Below are 23932 nucleotides of genomic sequence, written 5' to 3'. Positions count from 1 at the left end.
TTACAGTGCGTTTCCTGTAGGCATATTATTTTAGGTTTTCCCATTTGAGCAGTAGCTTGACTCTTTGTTGTTTCACTGGTGAGTATTTTCAATACTAATACTAATACTAATACTAATACTAATACTAATACTACTACTACTACTAATACTAATACTACTACTAATAATAATGATTTATTTATACCTCGCCCATCTGGCTGGGTTTCCCCAGCCACTCTGGGCGGCTTCCAACACAATATTAAAATACAGTAATGCATCAAACATTAAAAGCTTCGCTAAATAGGGCTGCCTTCAGATGTCATTTCTAGTTTCCATATCATCCATTGGCCAGATGATGATGATGATGATGATGATGATGATGATGATTATTTAAATTTGTTAGTCATTTTATTTTGCCAAGGGTAACCTAGAGTGACTTACAACCAACCAGACAGACGGATTCCTCCACACAGATACATTAAAATAAAGAGGGGGGGGGGATACATTAAAAACATTCTGCCCCCTTTCAAAAGGCCACATATAGTTAAAGTTTTAGCCCAGCACCTAAAGATATGTAGTGAAGGCACCAGGCAAGCCTCCCTGAGGAAATTTTACTGCTCTTGAGATCACTCCGGGTCTGAGGCTATTCACTGGGGGAAAGTGGTGGTTCTTTTGCGTCTAACGAACCCCCACCCTTTCATAGTAAAATACGAAAGGGGATAGGAGATTTCTTTTTCTGATGCCACCGCTGCTTCTCAAGGCTCAAGATCCCCTCTTGAGCTTTCCTGGGGTTGCATAGCCCTTGCGTAGCCCCAAAAAGACCCCCTTTGGTGACTGCTCCCTCTCTGAGTAGCTCAGGTGCGCACCCGCTTTGATCCACGGTAAAACAGGAAGTTGGCAGTCCCACCCCAACCTGTGTCATGCTGCCGTTTTCCAGAACTACCCTCCTTCTGTCGCTTGGTTCCTCACACGTCAGAGGCTGCGAGCACAACCATGAACCACAGAACCTGGACACAGAGTTTGCCCTCGCTCTCTACCAACGCTGGAAAGAGCACCACCACGGAACGAACCTCACCATTTCCCCAGTGAGCGTGTCTCTTTCTTTGGGGCTCAAGGGAGCACCTTGGCCCAGCGGCAGCATGCACTGGGAACAGCACTCATGGTGAGGCAACCCTCTGAGAAACAGCTTTTCACTCATGAACTTCACCTTACAGCTTGGACTGTCAAGGCAGTGGATGGTATATGTTAGGTCAGTACTGACCACTGTCTCTCTTCAGCCACACGTGAAGAGTTTGGGTCACGGCAGGCTCTGGAGAGCGGGGACGAGGGAATAAGCGTTGGCACTGCCATGGGGGACCAAGGGGCAGAGAGAGCCAAGCCTGATTCCTCTCAGAGCTGGCCCCGCCTGACCACGTAAGCGTGTTGCAGCGGAGGAGGCGGGCCCAGCGGGGAGGCAGCTCCATCCTTATTTCAGACATCGTGATTTATTGGTATACTGCAATGTTTAGCTGGTGTTATATTGTGATGTTGAAAGGCAGATACCATCCAGCCCTAGTCCTGGGTGGAGTGCAGGGCTTGGTGTTACTGCAGCGTACATTGGGGCTGTGACTCAGTAGAGAAGCACACGGTGTGCATGTAAAAGGTCCCAGGTTCAGTCTCATGAGCCACATGGAGACTTCTTGGCAGAGCTGGTCAGAAGGGGAGAAGGAACAGGACAGGACTGTGGAATTGGATCCTGGGAAGGGGACCATTGGCTTGGGAGGTGCTGATCTTGACACTGGGGAGGCACCAGGTTAGTTGTCAAATGGGGGTCTCATCCACAGTACAATTGGACATCCCAAGAGCTGAGGAGGAGCCCCCTGGTTTGACTTCAGCCCTGTTTCCCATTGCCTCTGGATTGGCAGCTGAACAGATAGCAAATTAGCTGTGAGACTCTGTCTCCATATCCAGGGATGTGGTGCTAGCTGTGCCAGCACAAGCCGTTCCAGCCTACTCTCAAGAAAGCCTGTTTGCTTGCCCCAGAGGGCTCTTCAAAAGGGGAGCCGCAGGGGCATGTGAAGCGTTGGGACAATGTCTTACTTATGCCTAGCCATGAACATTAGGACTGATATAACTGCTGACTTGCACGCCTTGTAACCTGATCTTTGTTTAGCCATTGCATTTGGCGAAAAGGGAGCCAAGAGTACTGTGTCTTCAAGTGGGAGCCAGAACAATGCCCTGCTCGTGATCTTCCAGGGGCCAGTGTAAGACACAGAATCCTGGACAAAATAGACTTTGTTTCTGACCCAGCTAAGGGATTCTTAAGTTCTGATTACAGTGTACCATGATGCTATAAATTAGACTGGTAGTGTTTTTACTATTGTCTCCAAAGGCAGTTTGCAACAAACATAGAATAGAATCATAGAATCATAGAGTTGGAAGAGACCACAAGGGCCATCGAGTCCAACCCCCTGCCAAGCAGGAAACACCATCAGAGCACTCCTGACATATGGTTGTCAAGCCTCTGCTTAAAGACCTCCAAAGAAGGAGACTCCACCACACTCCTTGGCAGCAAATTCCACTGTCGAACAGCTCTTACTGTCAGGAAGTTCTTCCTAATGTTTAGGTGGAATCTTTTTTCTTGTAGTTTGGAACCATTGCTCCGTGTCCGCTTCTCTGGAGCAGCAGAAAGCAACCTTTCTCCCTCCTCTATATGACATCTTTTTATATATTTGAACATGGCTATCATATCACCCCTTAACTTCCTCTTCTCCAGGCTAAACATGCCCAGCTCCCTTAGGCATCGTTTCCAGGCCTTTGACCATTTTGGTTGCCCTCCTCTGGACACGTTCCAGTTTGTCAGTGTCTTTCTTGAACTGTGGTGCCCAGAACTGGACACAGTACTCCAGGTGAGGTCTGACCAGAGCAGAATACAGTGGCACTATTACTTCCCTTGATCTAGATGCTATACTCCTATTGCTGCAGCCCAGAATTGCATTGGCTTTTTTAGCTGCCGCGTCACACTGTTGGCTCATGTCAAGTTTGTGGTCAACCAAGACTCCTAGATCCTTTTCACATGTACTGCTCTCAAGCCAGGTGTCCCCCATCTTGTATTTGTGCCTCTCATTTTTTTTGCCCAAGTGCAATAATTTACATTTCTCCCTGTTAAAATTCATCTTGTTTGTTTTGGCCCAGTTCTCTAATCTGTCAAGGTCGTTTTGAAGTGTGATCCTGTCCTCTGGGGTGTTAGCCACCCCTCCCAGTTTGGTGTCATCTGCAAATTTGATCAGGATGCCCTTGAGTCCATCATCCAAGTCGTTGATAAAGATGTTGAATAAGACCGGGCCCAAGACAGAACCCTGTGGCACCCCACTAGTCACTCTTCTCCAGGATGGAGAGGAACCATTGATGAGCACCCTCTGGGTTCGGTCAGTCAGCCAGTTACAAATCCACTGAGTGGTAGCATAGTCAAGACGGCATTTTACCAGCTTCTTTACAAGAATATCATGGGGCACCTTGTCAGATGCCTTGCTAAAATCAAGGTATGCTACATCCACTGCGTTCCCTTCATCTACCAGGCTTGTAATTCTGTCAAAAAACGCGATCAGGTTAGTCTGACATGACTTATTTTTCAGAAATCCAGGCTGACTATTGGTGATCACAGCATTCCTTTCTAGGTGTTCACAGACTGTTTGCTTAATGATCTGCTCCAGAATCTTCCCTGGTATGGATGTCAGACTGACTGGGCGGTAATTATTTGGGTCCTCTCTTTTCCCCTTTCTGAAAATAGGGACAACATTTGCCCTCCTCCAGTCTGCCGGGACTTCGCCTGTTCTCCAGGAATTCTCAAAGATGACTGCCAGTGGTTCTGAGATCACATCTGCCAGTTCTTTTAATACTCTTGGATGCAGTTCATCTGGCCCTGGAGATGCAGTTCATCTGGCCCTTGCTATGTGCGCCTTACGGGTGCAATGAACAGAGGACTGGGATAAGCTGTGGCTCTTTGCTATGTAGACATGCGGGGGCGAAGCGCACATGACATTGCATGCTGTGTGAAGCAGCTGTCCCTTGTACCTCATTCTCAGGCATCAGTCCTCTTCCAAGTTGGCCTGGGAAACAGATGGCATATGCTGCAGGTATTCAGCTGTCCATTCAGAATCCATTTATCCATTCTTCCTGAGACCTATTTTTAACTTTTGTCAATTCTGTTGTTGTTGCAACAAGTTTGTGTAGCAGAGTTGATTGGCTATAATAAAGATAAAGTAAATTAGCAGAAAGCAAACTTAAACTGTTGATATACACTACAATTTCTTATTCCAAGCATGCACATTTCCTAATAGCATGTACTAATTGGTTGACGGAGTCATCAGAACATGCTGATTTGCCCCTAAATGTAACTTTTATGTTATTCAGAAGAGTTTAGTATACATGTGCATGCCTGCACATGCATTATGTATATGTTAAGGTGCATAACAACCAGCTGTTGAGCACATTCTGCAGGTCTCACAGATAATGTATTTTTCAGAAATATAATGCATCTAGTGTTTTAAAAATACAACAAATTCTAGTGTACTAGAAACTCATATTGGTATTTTGGGATACGTCAACATTCCCCGGACCCCGTAGAGACTTTTCCATGAGGGGTTCCTGAAGTGGCGTTGGGGCAGACATGTGGGTCTTTCACATGGAATCAATGCATCTGGCAGGAGGCAGACTTAGCGCATGTGATCCACACAATCGCCCTGTGTGATGGGGTCATTTAAATTTTACCCCAGCGATGTGAGAGCTTGTTCACAGAGAAGAGGCTTCCGTGAATTTGGACGCAGGTGTAAAGAGCCCCGGGCTCATGATTTATGTCTGACTGCATTTGGCTGATATTTGGATCTTGAATAAGGAAACTATATTTAAATTTCCAAAAGTGGACTTCTGCCTATCTCTTTGTACCCATACAAAGTCTCCAAATGAGGCTACTTGCAATCCACATTCTATTTTAAGTCGACACCAAGGCCCCAGAGATCATGGGATCATAGAGTTGGAAGGATCATCTAGTTCAACCCCCTGCAATCCAGGAATATTCACCTGTCCCTCATAGGGAATGAACCTGCAACCATGGTGTTATCATAGCATAGCATACCATGGGCCGAATGATAGAATTGGAGGGTGCCTTGTTAAGCTGTTCTGTTGACTCCCATGCTCAGTGTGGGAAAACCAAACACAAAGTATCCCCAACAGATGGCTGTCCAGGCTCTGCTTGAGAAGCAGACACCGTACTTGGTATGGAGACATAAATATTGGAGAACAGAACAAAACTGCAGAGTGTGAGTAATTAAGGAGTAATTCAACTCTCTGAATTAACCTGGAGAGATACAAGGAGGAAGGCATTTTCTTTGTAATATTTCTTTTTAAATTTTCATTTTATAATGTTATATAAAACAGAGAGAACAATTGTAACAGATGAAAATCAAAATATAAAAACAAAGTAAAATAGGCACCAAAGATGAGTGCAGTTGCACATGCAATAAAATAACAAAGTTCAAGTAAAAAATAATTAACATTATCATCAGATTATCAAGCCAAGGTAAATATTTGGAATGTTCTCAGTCTGTCAGTTTTGCCAGCCAAACTTTGAACAGGAGCTTTCAAACTGTGTGTGTTTGTGTTTGGATGTTCTCTCTCTTTTCTTACACACACACACACACACACACACACACACACTGTCTACATGTATATTTTGTGTGTCTATTGACATCAAGCTAAATGCATTTTTGATTAGAGTGGCCTACCCAGATATGTAGAATGTTGAGGGGTGTGTGTGTGCTTAATATATTTTACTGATTTTTCAAAATAACATGTAATAACAATCCTCCCAACCAACATCACCCACTTCACACACCCCACCCTCCAAATACAGGTTCCTCATGGGAAAACATTGTTCCAAAGTGTCAGGTGTGAGTCTGGTGGACCTCATTCTGAGTGACAGTCAGTTGTGTGTGTAATAAAAGAATGCCGCTATAAAGTTATCCTCTTCTCCTTTTCCAGCTAATGCCTTGATGTCCTTAGTTAATTTTTTGAAAGTGCCAGTATCCCTACTTTCTTTTTCCACTGTGATGATAATAATTAAAGGTAAAGGACCCCTGACAGTTAAGTCCAGTCGCGAACGACTCTGGGGTTATGGCGCTCATCTCGCTTTACTGGCCGGGGGGGCCGACGTTTGTCCACTCTGCAGACAGTTTTTCTGGGTCATGTGACCAGCATGACTAAGCCGCTTCTGGTGAAACCAGAGCAGCGCACGGAAACGCCGTTTACCTTCCCACCGGAGTGGTACCTGTTTATCTACTTGCGCTTTGAGGTGCTTTTGAACTGCTAGGTTGGCAGGAGCAGGGACCAAGCAATAGGAGCTCACCCGATCGTGGGGATTCGAACCGCTGACCTTCCGTTTGGCAAGCCCAAGGCTCAGTGGTTTACACCACAGCGCCACCCGCATCCCACGATGATAATAATAATGATTATTAAATCTGTATACCACCCTTCATCCGTAGATCTCGGAGCAGATCACAGCATAAAAATACGATAATAACACAAAATGCATAATAAAAACAAGTACAGAACAAACCTATAACCCCTTCACCTCACCCACTCCCACTAACACATTTGAAGGAGTATAGGATGTTAATCAGCCAAAGGCCTAGTTAAAGAGGAATGTTTTTGCCTGGCTCCTAAAGGTGGATAATGAAGGCGCCAGCTGACTCTCCCTGGGGACTTCCTATTTTGAGCTATGTAGTATTCTAGTGGCAATGTAAAGGAAGGTGATTAGTGCTTTGTATGTCAAATTAACACTATCACCTTAAAAACTGTTAGCAGAACCAAGGTTGGGGTGTAAGTAATGTTATGGTTTGTAATCAAACTTCTGTCACTAACAACAGTCTTCCAGAATGCTTGCGGTTTATAACAATCCCACCATATGTGAATAGTTCTGATATCTTTACACCCTCTAATGAAGGCGTTTTCTGAAGCACTCCAGTGCCAGTGATAAGTGCATAATAATAAAGATTGAGTTGAGGCTGAAGGTTCCTCTTCTTGGGTGGAAGGACACTTTCATGTTAAGCTTGTGGTCCACCAAGACCCCCAGATCCTTTCCACATGTACTTCTAGTAAGCCAGGTGTTCCCCATCCTCTATTTGTGCACCTGGTTCTTCCTGCCTAAGTGCAGAACCTGGCATTTGTCCCTATTGAAATTCACTTTGTTAGCTTGCGCCCAGTTCTCCAATCTGTTAAGGTCATCTTGAATCCTGATTCTGTCTTCTACTGAATTAGCTCCCCCTCCCAGTTTGGTGTCGCCTGCAAATTGGATGAGCATCCCCTCAATTCCTTCATCCAAGTCGTTTATAAAGACGTTGAACAACAGGCCCAGGGGCAGACCACTGGTCACTTTTTTCCAGTCAGCTTGCTACAAATCCACCTGTTGCCTCATTCAACCCACATTTTACCAGCTTCCTCGTGAGAATATCATGGGGGACTTTGTCAAAAGCCTTGCTGAAACCAAGATACACTATGTCCACAGCATTCCCCTGATCCAGGGGAGTTGTAATTCCATCAAAAAAAGAAATTATATTGCTGGCATTACTTATTTTTTAGAAACCCATGCTGGGTCTTAGTGATCACAGCATCCTTTTCTAAATTCTCACAGACAGTTGAATTATCTGTTCTGAAGTGAAATGCTATTCTTTCTTTGCATATAACATTTATATCTTGGGGGGTGGGGGTTGTATATGATGAAGGCATGTTCCTGGGCTCTCCTCAGCACAAACATATAAATATAATAATAATAAAAACTGTGAGAATGATCAGGTACATGTTGTTGTTGTTGTTGTTGTTGTTGTTGTTGTTGTTGTTTAGCCATGTCCGCCTCTTCGTGACCCCCTGGACCAGAGCACGCCAGGCACTCCTGTCTTCCACTGCCTCCTGCAGTTTGGTCAAACTCATGTTGGTAGCTTCGAGAACACTGTCCCACCATCTCGTCCTCTGTCGTCCCCTTCTCCTTGTGTCCCCTCCATCTTTCCCAACATCAGGGTCTTTTCCAGGGAGTCTTCTCTTCTCATGAGGTGGCCAAAGTCTTGGAGCCTCAGCTTCAGGATCTGTCCTTCCAGTGAGCACTCAGGGCTGATTTCCTTCAGAATAGATAGGTTTGATCTTCTTGCAGTCCATGGGACTCTCAAGAGTCTCCTCCAGCACCATAATCCAAAAGCATCCATTCTTCGGTGATCAGCCTTCTTGATGGTCCAGCTCTCACTTCCATACATCACTACTGGGAAAACCATAGCTTTAACTATACGGACCTTCGTTGACAAGGTGATGTCTCTGCTTTTTAAGATGCTGTCTAGGTTTGTCATTGCCCTTCTCCCAAGAAGCAGGCGTCTTTTAATTTCGTGGCTGCTGTCACCATCTGCAGTGATCATGGAGCCCAAGAAAGTGAAATCTCTCACTGCCTCCATTTCTTCCCCTTCTATTTGCCAGGAGGTGATGGGACCAGTGGCCATGATCTTCGTTTTTTTGATGTTGAGCTTCAGACCATATTTTGCACTCTCCTCTTTCACCCTCATTAAAAGGTTCTTTAATTCCTCCTCACTTTCTGCCATCAAGGTTGTGTCATCTGCATATCTGAGGTTGTTGATATTTCTTCCGGCAATCTTAATTCCGGCTAGGGATTCATCCAGCCCAGCCTTTCGCATGATGAATTCTGCATATAAGTCAAATAAGCAAGGAGACAATATACAGCCTTGTCGTACTCCTTTCCCAATTTTGAACCAGTCAGTTGTTCCATATCCAGTTCTAACTGTAGCTTCTTGTCCCACATAGAGATTTCTCAGGAGACAGATGAGGTGATCAGGCACTCCCATTTCTTTAAGAACTTGCCATAGTTTGCTGTGGTCGACACAGTCAAAGGCTTTTGCATAGTCAATGAAGCAGAAGTATCAGGTACATACCAGAGAGTAAGTCCTATTGAACTCAGTGGGACTTACTGCTGAGTAAAAGTGCTTAGGATTGTAGTGTAAAACTGCTGCGGAGGCAGGAAGAAGATTAACAAAATCCATCCTCCTGGCAAACTGGGGAAATATCTCCTCCCTCACGCAGTTTAGGACATCCTACACCTTTCCTCAGCAGTTTCTTTTTATTTGAGAAAAATAAGAAGCTCATGTAAATGTAAACTGAGCTTTAATAATAAAGAAAACTGGAACAAAATAACATAATGGGAAACTAAACACAACAACATGAGGCAAGTCTTGAGGCAAGAAACAAGGTGGCAGTTGGTCCCTCTTAAGGGATCACACCCTGAAGGGAGGGGCTGATCCAGAGCAGAACCCCAAGAGACCCTCCCCAGGGGGGGGGGGGAGAGAGAGAGAGAGAGAGAGAGAGAGAGAGAGAGAGAGAGAGAGAAAACACACAGAAGCAAGCAAGACTCCCAAGTGCTTATCTTGTGAACTTGCCATTTAAATTGTTTAATCACGTTGCAAAAAAGAGGACCGGGTGAGGAGATCTGATCTCTTCATCACTTTTAATGGATCTCAGAGACGTGAAGGAGAGGGAAAAGCAAAAGGAGAAAGGATCTTTCTGGGGGCCAGGATGCGAGGTCCCTGCCAACTCTGCAACAGATTCTCTTCCTCCTCCGCTCCCTGCCCCTCCAGAATTTCTTTCTCACAGGGAGCCTACCTTCCGCTTCACTGCAGACAGCCTCTCCACATTTTCCAGCTCTCCCTCTCCCTCTCCCTGCAGCTTCAGCTTCATGGGGAAAGGGGACAGTAAGAGCTGGTGGCTGCTGTTCACTTTTTCATATTTCTCTCCATTTGAAGCACAGACATGCAGGGATCCTGGCTGCCCCCCCCCCCCCCCAGCTGCGGCTCTGATTGAGTTCACGTATAAAACCCACTGTAACACTGTCCTTTATGCAGCCCTCTGTGTCTACTTTATCCTTCTCTTGTGTCCTCCTTTCTTTTGCCACTGCTCCCAGCTCTAAAGTTAACTTTCAGCCAACAGAATGCTGTGAAGAGAATAGAGTGGCCCCCAGAAAATGCCCCCCCCCAATTACCAATAAAAGTTTCCTTCCAAAAAGTTAGTTAGTAAATGGACAGAAAAGGCCCAATGTAAGTCCTGTAAACCAATCCTAAATGCAACAATTATATCACCTTTCCGAATGTGTAAAGTGGCTGGATCTGGTTGCATGGCTGACTGCAGAACAGAGGGAAAGTGGAGACCCTGAGTGCAAGGCAGCCTGGCTCCGGTATTGAGATTCACTCCTCTTGTTTACAGGAAACACAAGCTCTGCAGAGTTCAGCGTCCTAGAAAAAAAGCAGCCTTGTACCAGTTATAACTTGTACAACAAGAAGTACCTAGTTAACAGTAACAAGCGTGGAATAATCATTACAAACGCCATGCTGAAAACTGAAGTTATGTGTTCATGCTCCTGTGGAATTAAAAGTGTGCATGGGGGCTTCAGTGTATTTTGAGTATGCCAAATTGCATTTTGTTCAGTAGGATGTGTTGTCCTTGGGAGCCACATCTGGAATTATATGTTCACGTTACTCTGCACACTTTAATTAAACTTGAGAAAATCTGTGCATGCCACAGAAATTAGCAAATACCATGTAAGTAATGAGAAGGGCCCAGAGGGCACGGCTCGACAGCCACAAAATTCTTGCAGAATTACAAAAAGTACAAGGGGTATATTTTCTCCCCACCATCATGCACTTAGTTTTAGGGGAGATCTAGAAGCATGAGTTCCTCTCCAGCTGATTTTTAGATACTTCAGAATTTATTACTCATCTAAGAAAACCATTCTCTTACATAACTTAGTTAAGAGTTAGATGCACAAAGCTACTGGTGTTGAAGTTCTGTAACTAACTTCTCAAGGCTTTGTAAAACCAAGTTAACCCTCAACATAATGTTGGAAAACGTGCCTTTTGCCCTCCAAGTCAGTCAACAGTGTGAGTCATACTCTGAACTTTATCAGGCAGTAATCTCACACTTTTAAAATTGCAAATTCATTACAGTCATCTGTGCTTTATGTGGAATAACAGGCTCAACAGGGTTCTCTAGTCCAGGTTGTGGTTACTCATTAAACATGCAAATCGAAAAATATTTCATAACTCTAAATGAAGCAACTGACATTGGTGTTTTTTTTTGGGGGGGGGGTAGGTATTTGAAAATATGAATATGAATTTTCATGCCTCTCTGTTTATATATATATGTTCATATATAAATCGGATTAACTTTGAATCAGAGAATTGGAAAGAGACCAAAAGGGTCATCTATTCCAGCCCACTGCAATGTGATACATTCCCCACTCCTGACCACTTGCTACTTGGAAATCAGTGTGGAAGAAGGACTCTGTGGGTGAACTGAAAGATTCTCAATGGCTTAAGATCTGGTCCACTCGTCTCTTTAGGGCTGTGTCTGCTAACATTAGGGATAATTCTTTGAAGGTGGTCCACCTCTGGTTTTTAGACTCCAGTCCAACTAGCTGAGGTCTACTTCCTCATTATGTTGGTGGGATTGTAAGGTACTACTACTCAGTCCACCAGAACCTGTCTCTGCATGCAGGGAAGGGGTTGAGACCCATCAGCTCCCCTCACCTGGTCAGCCGGCAAGTCAAAGTCGTTTCCTGCAATGTGGCCGCTGTCATATGCTGATAGCTTCTAGGAACCACAGGTGAGAACTGAGTGCAGCGTAGAGCCCAAAGGTGGACAGACTACTCCAGAAAGAGCACAAAATCTCCCCCACCATCGGTACAGTGCTGCCCTGCAAGACGAACGCCTCGCAAGACGGAAAACCCGCTAGACAAAAGGGTTTTCCATTTTGGAGGCACTTCGCAAAACGAATTTCCCTATGGGCTTGCTTCGCAAGACGAAATGTCTTGCGAGTTCCTGCGGGTTCCCCCCCTTTCCCCCCCTTTTCCTAAGCCGCTAAGCCGCTTATCAGCTGATCCGCTAAAAGCCGCTAAACCGCTAATAGCGCTAATCCGCTAAGCTGTCAGTGGGCTTGCTTCGCAAGACAAAAAAACGCTATACAAAGAGCCTCACGGAACGGATTAATTTCGTCTTGCGAGGCACCACTGTACTACCCTTCCCCCCACCCCATACACCCCTTTTTAAGTAAAATAAATAAATCAAAAGGCAGCAAGCAGCAAATATTTGAATTCATGATCCTTCTATCTCTGGTTTTATTTCATGTGGTGGTGGTAATTTTATTTTTTCTTCGATTTAGTAGCATAGGAAGGGAGGGTGGGGAGGTGGGGCACCCAGGACAGCACTGGGGCTGCAGGGTGCCCAAACAGCTGCATCCCTCCTGGGTGCCCTCCAGCAGGCCCAGTGCTGCCGTGAAACGCAGCTGGGGTGCTCCGTGGGCCGGCACACACCAGCTGCATCCCTGCCGGGTGTCCTCTTGCCCACTTGGGACCCCCTGCCTCCATGGCACAAGCGGGGGATGCTACACCAGTGCTCCTGCAGGAAGAGCCTCAGGAAAAGAGGGGAGAGATGGCAGGCAGAGCCCAGGAGACAGGTGCCCTCAGAGATTCAGTGTGCAGGTCACTCACTCTTCCTCACTGTTACTAGACAAACACATTCAATGAACAATTTCCCATGGAAATGTAAAGCGTCAGAGAACCTTCCTGATCATGTTGTTTTTGGGAAAACTTCATGCGGCCCCTCCAGGCGCCCTCTGTGCACAGCCACCCCCCCAACCCGGCTCCCCAGAGCAAACCACCTGGTCCAAAACTAGACCTCAGACTTATCTTGGGCAGCCCTGCCTAGCCCAACGGCGAGAGGACCAGACAAGGGGCATTCTCACTTCCCATTCACTCAGGTGGCACACCCTGCCCACTTCTACCCCATGGCACAGCACATGCAAGCGCACCTCCAGCCCCCCAGGCGCAGGTGGGGGGGGGGCTATGCCAGTGCTTCGATTTGCAAATGTTGGAAGAATTACCCTGCCAGTGCAAACAGGGTGGATTTGATTTAAATAACTAGTCAGTAAGACTTGATTTTAATCATATTTTTTTTTTTACAAAAAGACTTGTTCTTGCTGGTATAAGATTTCATTTTTTAAATAATAAATTTTCAGAGTAGTTTAGATACTCATATTTATGGTATGGGAAAGGGAAAACACATAAAGGCTTTTCAAACCGTATAATAAGAAAGTCATTAATAAGAGTGTGGGAAAAATAAAAAGTTCTGTTAGAGGGGAAAACACCATGGTGGCTGTCACCCACTGAAGCATTTTCACTTAAGTCGACCAAAAAAGTAAGCTGGTTGACATATAGAGAGTTGTTAACAGAAGAAGACGGTAAACTCAAACTAAAAGAGTATGATGAGCTGAAAGACTATCTACAAAGTTGGTTACACCATAGGCAATTAAATGAATTTTTAAAGGAAGACAATAAAAGGGGGTTTAAGTTATACAATCTCCAGATTTCAAAAAGAAATAGTGAAAGAGAATGTTAAATTGTTAAAATAAGCATGTAGTATTTTATTAGAGTGCGAAACCAAAGGTGAAGAGGTAAAATCAGTTATGATTAAATGGGCTCAGGATGTGGGACGCAACATCCAATTTGAAAGTTGGGAAAAAGTATGGAAAGTTGATATAAAATTCACAGATTGCATACTATTAAGAGAGAATTACATTAAAATGATGTATAGATGGTATATCACACCAGTGAAAATGGCAAAGCTGTTTAGGAAAGAAAATAACAGATGTTGGAGATGTAAGGAAAAAGGAAGGAACATTTTATCATATGTGGTGGGAATGCCGCCCAGAGTGGCTGGGGAAACTCAGCCAGATGGGCGGGGTATAAATAATAAATTATTATGATGATGAGGCAAATAGATTAAAAATATTGGGAAATTATATACAATGAATTGGAAAAAAAAGAACATTTAAAATGAATTTTGTCAAACACCCTGAAGCCATTTTGTTAGGTATCTCAAATCAAGAGCTATCAAAAGAAAAATGGACATTATTTATGTATGCTACAACAGCAGCAAGAATCTTGATTGCACAATGTTGGAAGACGGAAGAAATACCATCAAAGGAACAATGGCAACAAAAGCTGATGAACTATGTAGAATTGGCTAAGCTAACATACAGACTACAAGAGGACGAAAAGGACTTCAAAAGAGTCTGGGAACCATTTACTGTTTATTTGCAGAAATAACAGAATGGACTGGATTCACTGGCAGGATTTGAATAAACTTTCACAACTTCATTTAAGTAACAGATATTTTAAAGAAATGATAAGGGATTTTACTTTTGGGTAGGAAAAGCAGGATACGATATATAAAACTAAATAACTCAGCAGAGGGGGAGTTGAGGGAAGTCCAGAGGAGGGGAGGGAGAATAATTGTAAATAACATGATGAATGAGATTGGTATCATTAATTGTTATAGAATTCAATAAATAATCGGGGGGGGGGGGGAAGAAATACATAGACAAATAATTATGAATTATTGTGAGGTTTCATAAGTTAACTGTTTATATTTGGACAACTTTTCTGATGTACCTTTTGTAGAGGGGTGGGGAGGAAAGATAAAGTTGGGAGACCTAGTCTGGAAGAGGCTTGCAGAAAGAGGAGGCGGAGGAGAAACAGGCTGGTGGAAAGCTGGAAAAGGGGAACCAAGGACTGGGGCAGAGAACGTCAGGGATTCCTGCTGCAGGACTGAAGTTCCCAGTAGAGGCTTTATTGTTTGGAGAATGTCAGGCCAGCCCTGGGAAGAAGGGCCTGGAAGCAGTGGACTCTTCTTAGTTGACCTGCAAGCACTTCAAGGACTTCCAGATCCCAGTTATTATTTCCACCCCTTTGGATTTGCTTCTGCATTCAGGTGCCTATTCTGTACAGTTAGGTGTGAGTGCAGTTGTTGGGACCCAGTGGGATTGGGAAGAGGCTGCCAGCCCAGAAGAGCCTTCAGCACTTGCCTCAAGTCTGAGGTGCATAGATATGCAACTGACTTGCACAATTACCGTATGTTTCGCCCTATAGGACACACTTTTTCCCCTCCAAAAATGAAGGGGAAATGTGTGTGCGTCCTATGGGGCGAATGCAGGCTTTCGCTGAAGCCTGGAGAGCGAGAGGGGTCGGTGCGCACAGACCCCTCTTGCTTTCCAGGCTTCGTGGACCTCTCCACAAGCAGCGGGAGCGCTACCCCTGTTTGCGGAGAGTTGCCTGCATGCGGAAGCCTGGGCGCGCTGAGCTCAGCGCGTCCAGGCTTCGCGGACCTCTCTGCAAGCGGCGGGAGCCAGCCCTGGGCTCCTACGGCTTGCAGAGAGCTGCCTATTTGGGGACTGCGGTCGGGGGAAGCTCGGGCCTCCCCCCCCCAGCCCCGCGCCTGGGGGGAAAATAATTTTTTCCCCTTTATTTCCCCCCCAAAAAACCTAGGTGCGCCTTATGGGACGGTGCGTCCTATAGGGCGAAAAATACGGTAATACACAAATATCCCAAGACTTGTGGAATATTCTGCTCCCAAGACTGCACTTTCATTTTCACTGCTTCACATTTAGCTACTAGGGCAGATCAATTCCTCCAAACAATCTATTCACTGAACCTCTTGGAACTTAGCCTTTCAGAGGTAAAGGCTTGGTTCTGTGTATATAAATTTGCAAAGGAACAATGGGATTAAGATTCTCTCCTCAACTCTGTATGTTTATTTTATAACATTTTTCCTGTGAAGAAAAGGCATGTTATCTTTGCAGACACAAATTCACACTTTTGAGAGCTGCAAAAACAAGCATCTGTGATAATATCTTCTTGTTAGAAAAACTGCCCCAAATAATCTTACAGAAGCCTCTGGAAGAGCACATTGTGAATGGATTAATGGAATTCATTTATCAAAAAAACCCACTGCATATTAAACCTCATGCTACGTAATTAAAAATAAATCCTTATTTCCTGATGAATAGCCTTTGGACTATAATGTAACTTACTGTAGATTTCGGCATATTAGATGCCCCCCCCCAAATTGGCAGCTGCAATTTGGGGTTTCGTCTTATAAGCCCAGATGCCTACTACGCTGGGCTGCTCCGCACCGGGAGAAGGCTGCCCGGAGCGAAGCGCAGCCCACCGCCCCTGTTGCTGCTTCCGAAGCAGCAGTGGGCGGGCTCTGCGCCAGGCCGCTCTCTCCCGGTGCGGAGTGGAGCCTGCCGCTGCTGCGGCTGCTTTGGAGCTGCCGCAGCTGCAGCGGGGGGCGGATATCCGGCGTAAAAGGCGACCCCCGACTTTTTAACCTCTTTTTCGGTGTTAAAAACTCCCCTTATACACCGAAATTTACAGTAAATAGAAAACTATCTTTAGAAAGATTTTTCCTCCCAAAGCATTTTATTTTTTAAAAATCTGATTTAATTTTTTAAAAAATCAGATTACAAAATAATAATAATAATAATAATAATAATAATAATAATAATAATAATAATAAAATTTTTATTTATACCCCGCCCTCCTCAGGGCAGCTAAAACCAATAAAATTACAATAAAACATAATGGGGGGGGGGAACAAACAAACAAAACAGTTTATAAAAATACGGGTTAAAATACAATTTAAAATGCAGCCTCATTTTAATAGTAGCCCATAAATCAACCACAACGGGAGGGAAACATAAGGGTCAGACTGAGTCCAAAGCAAAGGCCAGGTGGAACAGCTCTGTCTTGCAGGCCCTGCGGAAAGATGTCAAGTCCTGCAGGGCCCTGGTCTCTTGGGACAGAGCGTTCCACCAGGTTGGGGCCACGGCCAAGAAAGCCGTGCTGAGACCAATCTAACCACCTTGCAACCCAGGACCTCCAAAGTGTTGTTATTTATGGACCTTAAGGTCCTCCGCGGGGCATACCAGGAGAGACAGCCCAGTATGTATGAGGGTCCTATCATTGATTTTTATCCACCTTGGTTCAGCAAACCAACCCCAAATTTACCCTCAACTCTACCCTCCTTTCCAGATGTTTGGGTTGCAACTCAAAACCACTTCCTACCTTGTGAATTCCTCATGGAGGTTGTTCGGCTCCGATGAATAGTATTTGATTCGAAAGTGCAATGTATATGGTGGCCCAACTAGATGAAGAAAGGTTTTTAAATGTTAAAAGCCAGAAGCCGTGCAGTAACTCTTACAATACATCTATTACAGCGAACGAAGGTATTTTGTGAAAGTGCTGAAGCCTTTGGTGTGAGCAGGGCTGATGTCACAAAGGCCCAGCAGTGATGCTGTCACAGACAGACTAAGCAGGAGAGGAGAGTCCAGGCAGCACCAGAGAAACAGGAGAGCTGAACCAGATGTAATGGGGGCAGCTGTGTTTGTTTCATCACAGATTTGCCGGGGGAGCCAAAAAGCTGCCTTAGTAGTGTTAGGAAGCAGCCCCTCTGATTCAGATCCACTCTGCCATTCCACTCTGCGCCCTATGGTTGGGTGCGACCTGTAGAACGAAAAATACGGTAGATAAATAGGTGCACTGCTCTGGATCGCCAGAAGTGGCTTAGTCAAGCTGGCCACATGACCCAGAAGCTGTAAGTAAAGCGAGATGAATGCCACTACCCCAGAGTCGGCCACGACTGGACCTAATGGTCAGGGGTCCCTTTACCTTTTACTAATTATATATATTTAGAATTTTATTGAAAATTAAGAACCTCTCTCTTTGTTCCTGGGAATGTGCTGGTGAATATTTTTTCTTTGAACTTGGTGTTCTTTGATAGCTGACCTGTTTATAGGGACTAGCTTGAAACATGGCGACTTAATTGGTCCTTTTGTTAACCTTAAAAATGTGTTCTTCATATTCTTTTTCATAATTGCCATTTGTGCCATCCTGTTCAGATGCCCTGGCTTTTGTATGAGTGTATGTGTGAGTGTGCAAGAGAGAGAGAGAGGGAGGGAGAATCTTTATGTGGGCTGTACTGCTTTAGAACGCAGTTAGAGGGCTCACATGTTTGAATATTCCTTCATATTCAAAATAAGTAAAATTAAAATTGCTTGATGCAGGAAACCAGATGTCAACAAAGCATGCTCTTGATATGTTGGTTTTCTAACATCCCTTCCTGGAGAAGACTTGGATATTTTTCACACCAGTAAGTTAAGCAAGAAAGCCTTTGCAGGGGTTTGCAGGTGGCAAGTAATGCAGCAAAAGACCCGTGAGAGTTTTGACCTGTTCACTTACTGCTTTCTGGGGAGAAATCCCAATTTAGTAAGAGGATCTAATGCACTGTAACATTTATTTTGAATGTTTAAAAAACATGGTTCAGGGACAGACCGGAAAGTGGTTTCATTCAAGTAAGTGGCAGGGCCTGACTTAACTTGTGATGGAGATTGCTCTGGTGGATCAATTGCTCTGGTGGATCATCTATACCAGGAGGAAGACAGATTGTGGATTATACTGGATCCCTCAGTAGCTTTTATACCTGGTATGCTTCAGATAAGTTCTTGGGCTGGGGACTGGAGACACCATTTTTCTGTGATTTTCCACTCCTATCAGGAGGGCCAGTAACCTTGAGACTGGATTGCTGCAATGCACTTTATGTGGGGCTGCCTTTGAAGAGAGTCCAGAAATTGCAGTTAGTCCAGAACACTCTAGCTAGGTCACAAACTGGACAAAGAAATCTTACTTTGCCTGTGTTGGTCTTGTTACGGTAAAATCTGGGTGCGAGGTTGCTCTGCCACCCAGCTCATCGGACTAAGTCCGTGGGTCCCTGCGGAGGAAAATGAGCTCAGCCGGAGACAGGAGCAAGCAGCAGGAGATCCAAGTTTATTGCGCAACAGGTTCAAGGCGAGATTGAACAGTGAGAAAGGGGTGACATGAGTTTTTGAAACTCCCTCCATGTCCCAGAATACAGTGCAAAACACGTCATGAATACATTAAAGAGAGGTTTGGTTACACAGATTACATCATGAATATATTAAAGGGAGGTTGGGTTACACAGATTAACATATGGAGGAGGGAGGGGGGAATATGCAGAGCTGGAGATATGCACAGATAAACACTTCCTGGGGATGAGAAAACAGTGGTCCCAAATATGCATAGTCTGCCACCTGACATTGCCTGGAGGAAAGGCTGATCAGAGCGATTTGACAGGATTAGGGTCTTGACACCTTGCTTGAGGGATTATGCTGGACAGGGGAGGTGTGATGGAGTCCTAGAGAAATTGAGCAAACTGGCACGTTGATTTTCTATGAATTTTATAGATTTTAGTCCCTTTTGACATTGACAATTGGAAATAAATTGATATATTGTAGCGAAGAAGGTGGTGAAGAAGACATGCCCCCCCCTTCCGTATCAGTCTTAACGTTCATGGCTTAGGACCCAAATGTTTCTTGGGCTGCCTTCTGCTCTTTTGATCTGTCCACTTCCTGAAAGTATCGTCTGGCACTTTTTGAGGGGTGCCCTTGCCTTCTGAAATATAGCGAGGAGCGAGCAGAGAGGATGCCTTTTCCTTTGGTGGCTCCTTGCCTTTGGAATACCTACTTCAAGGAAGTCCAGACCTTGTTGCCACCATTTAGGCAACCCCCCCACCCCACCCCCCACCCCGGCATTTAAGAACTGCTACTGTAAGCATCTTTAACTCAGAGCAGTTTGCTTTTACTGTCTATTTGAACAGGCAGTTGCTGCTCCAGTTGCTTTAATTTTCTGTATTAGCTTGAGTTCGTTATGCTGTTGTACTTTTTCTTTACTACCTTTCTGTTAGCTGAAAGCGCAATATTGTGTTGAAGTTGTCAGATGTCAGTAAATAAATATTGTTTGTATGAAACATGCATGTGACTATATTTCCTCCTTTTTATGTAATCCTTTCTTGTAGAAACACGCAAAAGGGCAGGATTTATTTGACCAGATTGTGTACCATTTGGATCTTGTGGAAACGGATTACTTTGGCCTTCAGTTCATGGATACATCCCAGATTTTGGTATGTAAATGAGCTTTATTTTATGGTAATTATGGTGTCTAGAAGCATATACTAAAAGCTCTGATAAGGAAGACCTTGTTTATATAATGTTGTGTGCCAGGTGGACCATTGTTTCCCGACTAGGTCAGAAAACTGGCACAAGTTTCAGAATTGCTCTGTGGAAGCTAGTGTGTCTTCAGTCCTTGGGTCTGGCTCTTATGTCAATAAGATACATCTTGCATTTAGAGGTATGAGAAGCATTTTTACATCCTGGCTGCATTCTACTGAGAGAGGGTGTGGGATGCTATAGAAAGGTATTCTTTATTGGCTGTGTTTTGCATATTGCCTCCAGTGGGATGTAAGAAGCCAAATATGTAGTACAAGAATGAAGCCCAAGAGTTGGGATTCAAATGAGAAAGAAAGTGTGTCATTGCAGATTTGCTCTCCGGGACCCTCCACCTAGTGGGGGAAGTGATGAATATTGCTAGCACCTCTTTCCACCTGAGCAGAGCTTGCATGTTTTCCTGCAGATATGCAAGACTGATCCGTGCTCTGAGGCTCACTCTCTTTCTCCCTTTTTGCTCCCTGCAAAGAAGCCTTTTATGAACTGTATGGTGATTGGTTTGGTGTGGTGGTTTCCAGGGATCTTTCCACCAATGTGTGCTCCCCTTTCATCTGAGATTTTTGGTAGGCATGTTACAATGGAAAAGGTATAGAAATGAGGTTGAGGGCTAATCTGAGCTATGTTATGTGGGATGGTTTTTCACTCCCAACCGGAGGCACTTCAAAATCTGCTTGAATCTGTCACTTTCAAAGTATGCCAGGAAGTCGTATGTGACTTGGGGTAAATCTACATCTTCAGTAGATAAACAAAGTACAGCTCTCTTCATCACAGAACCATTTCCGAGTAGGAACACTTGGAACACTTGTTTGTGTCATAAACTTCCTGCACGTTGAACAACTTTTGTGTCAAGGAAAGGCGTGGCAAAATAGGAGGGGTGAACTGAAATCCTTCTTGCAGTGCAATGGCTTTGGCAGCCCCTAAAGCTTCCCTGGCCTGTCTCTTTTGGGGTCTTTGTGGCTTCAAGGCTGAGAAATTGCACCCACATACAAACTAGCTTTGAGTACAGAATAGCTCTGTTTCTTTAGCAGACTGAATTGCCCTTGGTATCAAATGGAAATTGTCCTGGCAGTTTAGAAGAATTGGTGCTTAGAGGGTAATCTGAGAATATATGAAACTGTCACTTCCAAAATACCATACTAGCTTCTTTCTGAATAGAGAAGTCATTTACTTGAGATGCAATAACATTTTTAATTATCAGGCTTCAACTCTACAGAGGAAGAAACCAAAACACTTGGGATTCAATTTGTATCATCTGGCAGAGATGGCACAATAGAGATTTGCTAAAGCCAGAAGTTGCCTGAATTATCCATAGCTTATTTTTGGGTAACTGAAGTGACAGTGTTCTTTGAATGAATAACAGCAAATAGTTGTGCTCCTCGGCCCCTGGGTGAATTGTATGCATTATCTTAAAGGAGATCTTGTAAAGCGCCTCCACCTGTAAAGGAGCCGTGTGTATTAAAAGTGGGCATTGCGTCCCCCCCCCATTTGAAGTGGCTGCTTCAATTCATTGTTTCCCCGTTGTCATGCTATTTTAGTGCTGTGTTCTGTGTGTTCAGTTTTTAAAATAAATAAATGCAAACACACCTATATTTCATTTTTTTAATTTACAGTATTTATATTTATTTTCCCTTTTTTGGTGAGATTATCTGTTAAGATTTGAAGAGGAGCTCGTTGCACAATGAGAATGGGGATTAAAAAAAACCACAAAACCAACCAAAAACATTTGGGCTCTTCCTCTCTAATGTGGATGGAGCTTTTCTCCATCAGGCAACCTCACTCTGCTTGGTCCAGAGGTTGGGGAGGCACAGGGGATTGGGCTAGTATAGGGAAGGGAAGTTGGGGCAGGCACTCAGCACCAAAGCAGCTGTGGACTGCAGCCAAGTATGCAAACAGTGAAAGGTCTCCCTATTTTTGAAGTTTTTCCCAGGTAGATTTCCCTTACAGTTCTCCTGTTTTTGAGGGGAAGGCTTTACATGTTTCTCAATACAACTTCTGAACACCCCCTCTTCCAGCTCTAAGCTGGGATGGGGAGTCTGTGGCCCTCCAGAGTGTAGTTGGGCTGCAGCTCACATAAGTCCCAGCCAAGGTAGCCAATGGCCAGGCTTTGTGGAAGTTCCAGTCCAACAGCATGGAGAGGGCCATAGGCTTCCCCACCCTGGTTTAGAGTGGGACGTGGGGGTGATCAGTAGTTGTACTGAGAAACCTGTAAATCCTTTCCCCACCCAAGCAATTCAGTACCTCTCACTTATCATATCCACATGTGTCGTAAGTTAATTTTTCTTTTTAAAAGAGGAAATTGAGCCTCCTCCATCTCTTAACAGTTGTGGCATATAAGGTTCAGCTCCAGACATTACCCAAGCCAAAGTCACATCTCTCAAGAAAAACAGACAAGCACTGCTAAGGACTGTGGAGATGGTGCTGTTTTTCTGGACTTTCAAAAAACATTAGATTTTTCTGTGGTGTAAAAAGTCAGAAATCCAGGGGATATGAAGGATGGTATTATACATGCCACATTTAAAAAGTGCAGTTATTCCACACAAATGCTTGGTGTGGAAGCAGCACATGGAAATGGTGCAAATGCTTATTGAACATGGTATTCTTTGTATGTTTCTTTCTGAACTATTAAAAACGAGCAGAGTCCTTCCTTTTTTTAAAATAAAACAATTTTCTTTTCCTAGCACTGGCTAGACCATTCAAAACCCATTAAGAAGCAAATCAAAAGTAAGTATGGTGAACCTAAATCTTGAGTCATTGCTAAATATTTCATATTTTTCAAATTACAGATTCACATTGCCCACTATTTGCCATGTTGCTCACTAGTTGAAAGGTGTTTGTGTGAGATCCCTAAGCACTCCCCCCTCTTTCAGTAGTTTTCTCTTGATCAGATTAATGATATGCTATTTGGTAGTTCCCCAACTGGGACCACAATGCAGAGCTGATGAAACTAAGCAGGTATGAACTTGATCACCGTCCACCAGGAGCTCTTAATTAAGTTTGATAAGGGCTTTCAGACTGCTTTCTGATAAGCAAGAATGCAAACTTCTGATTGGCTTCGCTGATCTGAGCACCTAGATCCTGAGTGTGCACTCTCAATTTACCGTATTTTTCGCTCTATAAGACGCACCAGACCACAAGACGCACCTAGTTTTTGGAGGAGGAAAACAAGAAAAAATATATTCTGAATCTCAGAAGCCAGAACAGCAAGAGGGATCACTGCGCAGTGAAAGCAGCAATCCCTCTTGCTGTTCTGGCTTCTGGGATAGCTGCGCAGCCTGCATTCGCTCCATTGGACGCACACACATTTCCCCTTACTTTTTAGGAGGGAAAAAGTGAGTCTTATAGAGCAAAAAATACGGTAAATCATAAGAAGTGCCTGGTTGAATCAAGCTAATCCCTGGACTAGCAATTGACTGGTAGTTCTGTAGTGAAGTGCAGTCATCCTTTAGTCCACCTCTGCTCTTCTTACTCCGTATTTACTGAGCATTTGATATGTCCTGTGTCTCTGTGCTCTGTTGATAGTTAGTTGAATGTGGAAGTGGAGTGAATATACACCGGAAGAGTAATTTATATGCAATGTAAATGTGCACTTAGATGAGCCCCTTAAATAAAAAAATTACACTGCTTTTTAGAGCACATTACCAGACATAAATTTTCCATAAAAGCATTTACAACAGAGTACCTACCTAAGTCTCCCAGTTGAAGTGTATTTCAACCAGTGATGTTCATGATCTATATTTCTTCTCCTTTAGCTCTTACACCCATGGCCCATTCTGTCCGCCATTGTTTGTTTCCTACTTTCTCTGCCCATTCTGCCTTCAGTGTTGCCCTTTCCTTAAGCACCCCTCGGCCTTCTGCTTCAAGCTGTTGCCTCCTCCACTCCACCTGTCCTTTTCTTAAGATAAAACAAGATGTAATAGTAGCAACCCAACTTACATGGAGTCCACTTTTGCAGAAGTGC

At 44.2% G+C, this 23932-nt stretch overlaps 1 protein-coding gene and 1 long non-coding RNA gene across 7 annotated transcripts in view; one reads left to right on the top strand and one right to left on the bottom strand.

Moving 5' to 3' along the window:
• Positions 1-23932, top strand: part of EPB41L4B (erythrocyte membrane protein band 4.1 like 4B) — a 138805-nt gene that overhangs the window by 25886 nt on the left and 88987 nt on the right. For all 6 annotated transcript variants that reach the window (XM_079949450.1, XM_079949451.1, XM_079949452.1 and 3 more), the window contains exons 2-3: positions 19767-19871; positions 22653-22695. In XM_079949450.1, the coding sequence (XP_079805576.1) occupies positions 19767-19871; positions 22653-22695 (148 nt within the window). The remainder of the gene's footprint in view (positions 1-19766; positions 19872-22652; positions 22696-23932) is intronic.
• On the bottom strand, positions 4098-17193 carry LOC307201109. Its single transcript, XR_013832548.1, has 2 exons — positions 16961-17193; positions 4098-4204 (listed from the first exon to the last, which is right to left on the bottom strand). It is a non-coding gene; the product is annotated as an uncharacterized lncRNA (long non-coding RNA).

This window comes from Podarcis cretensis (assembly GCF_951804945.1).
Source record: "Podarcis cretensis genome assembly, chromosome: 13".
NCBI lineage: Eukaryota > Metazoa > Chordata > Lepidosauria > Squamata > Lacertidae > Podarcis > Podarcis cretensis.
This window is presented reverse-complemented; position numbering and strand designations above follow the sequence as displayed.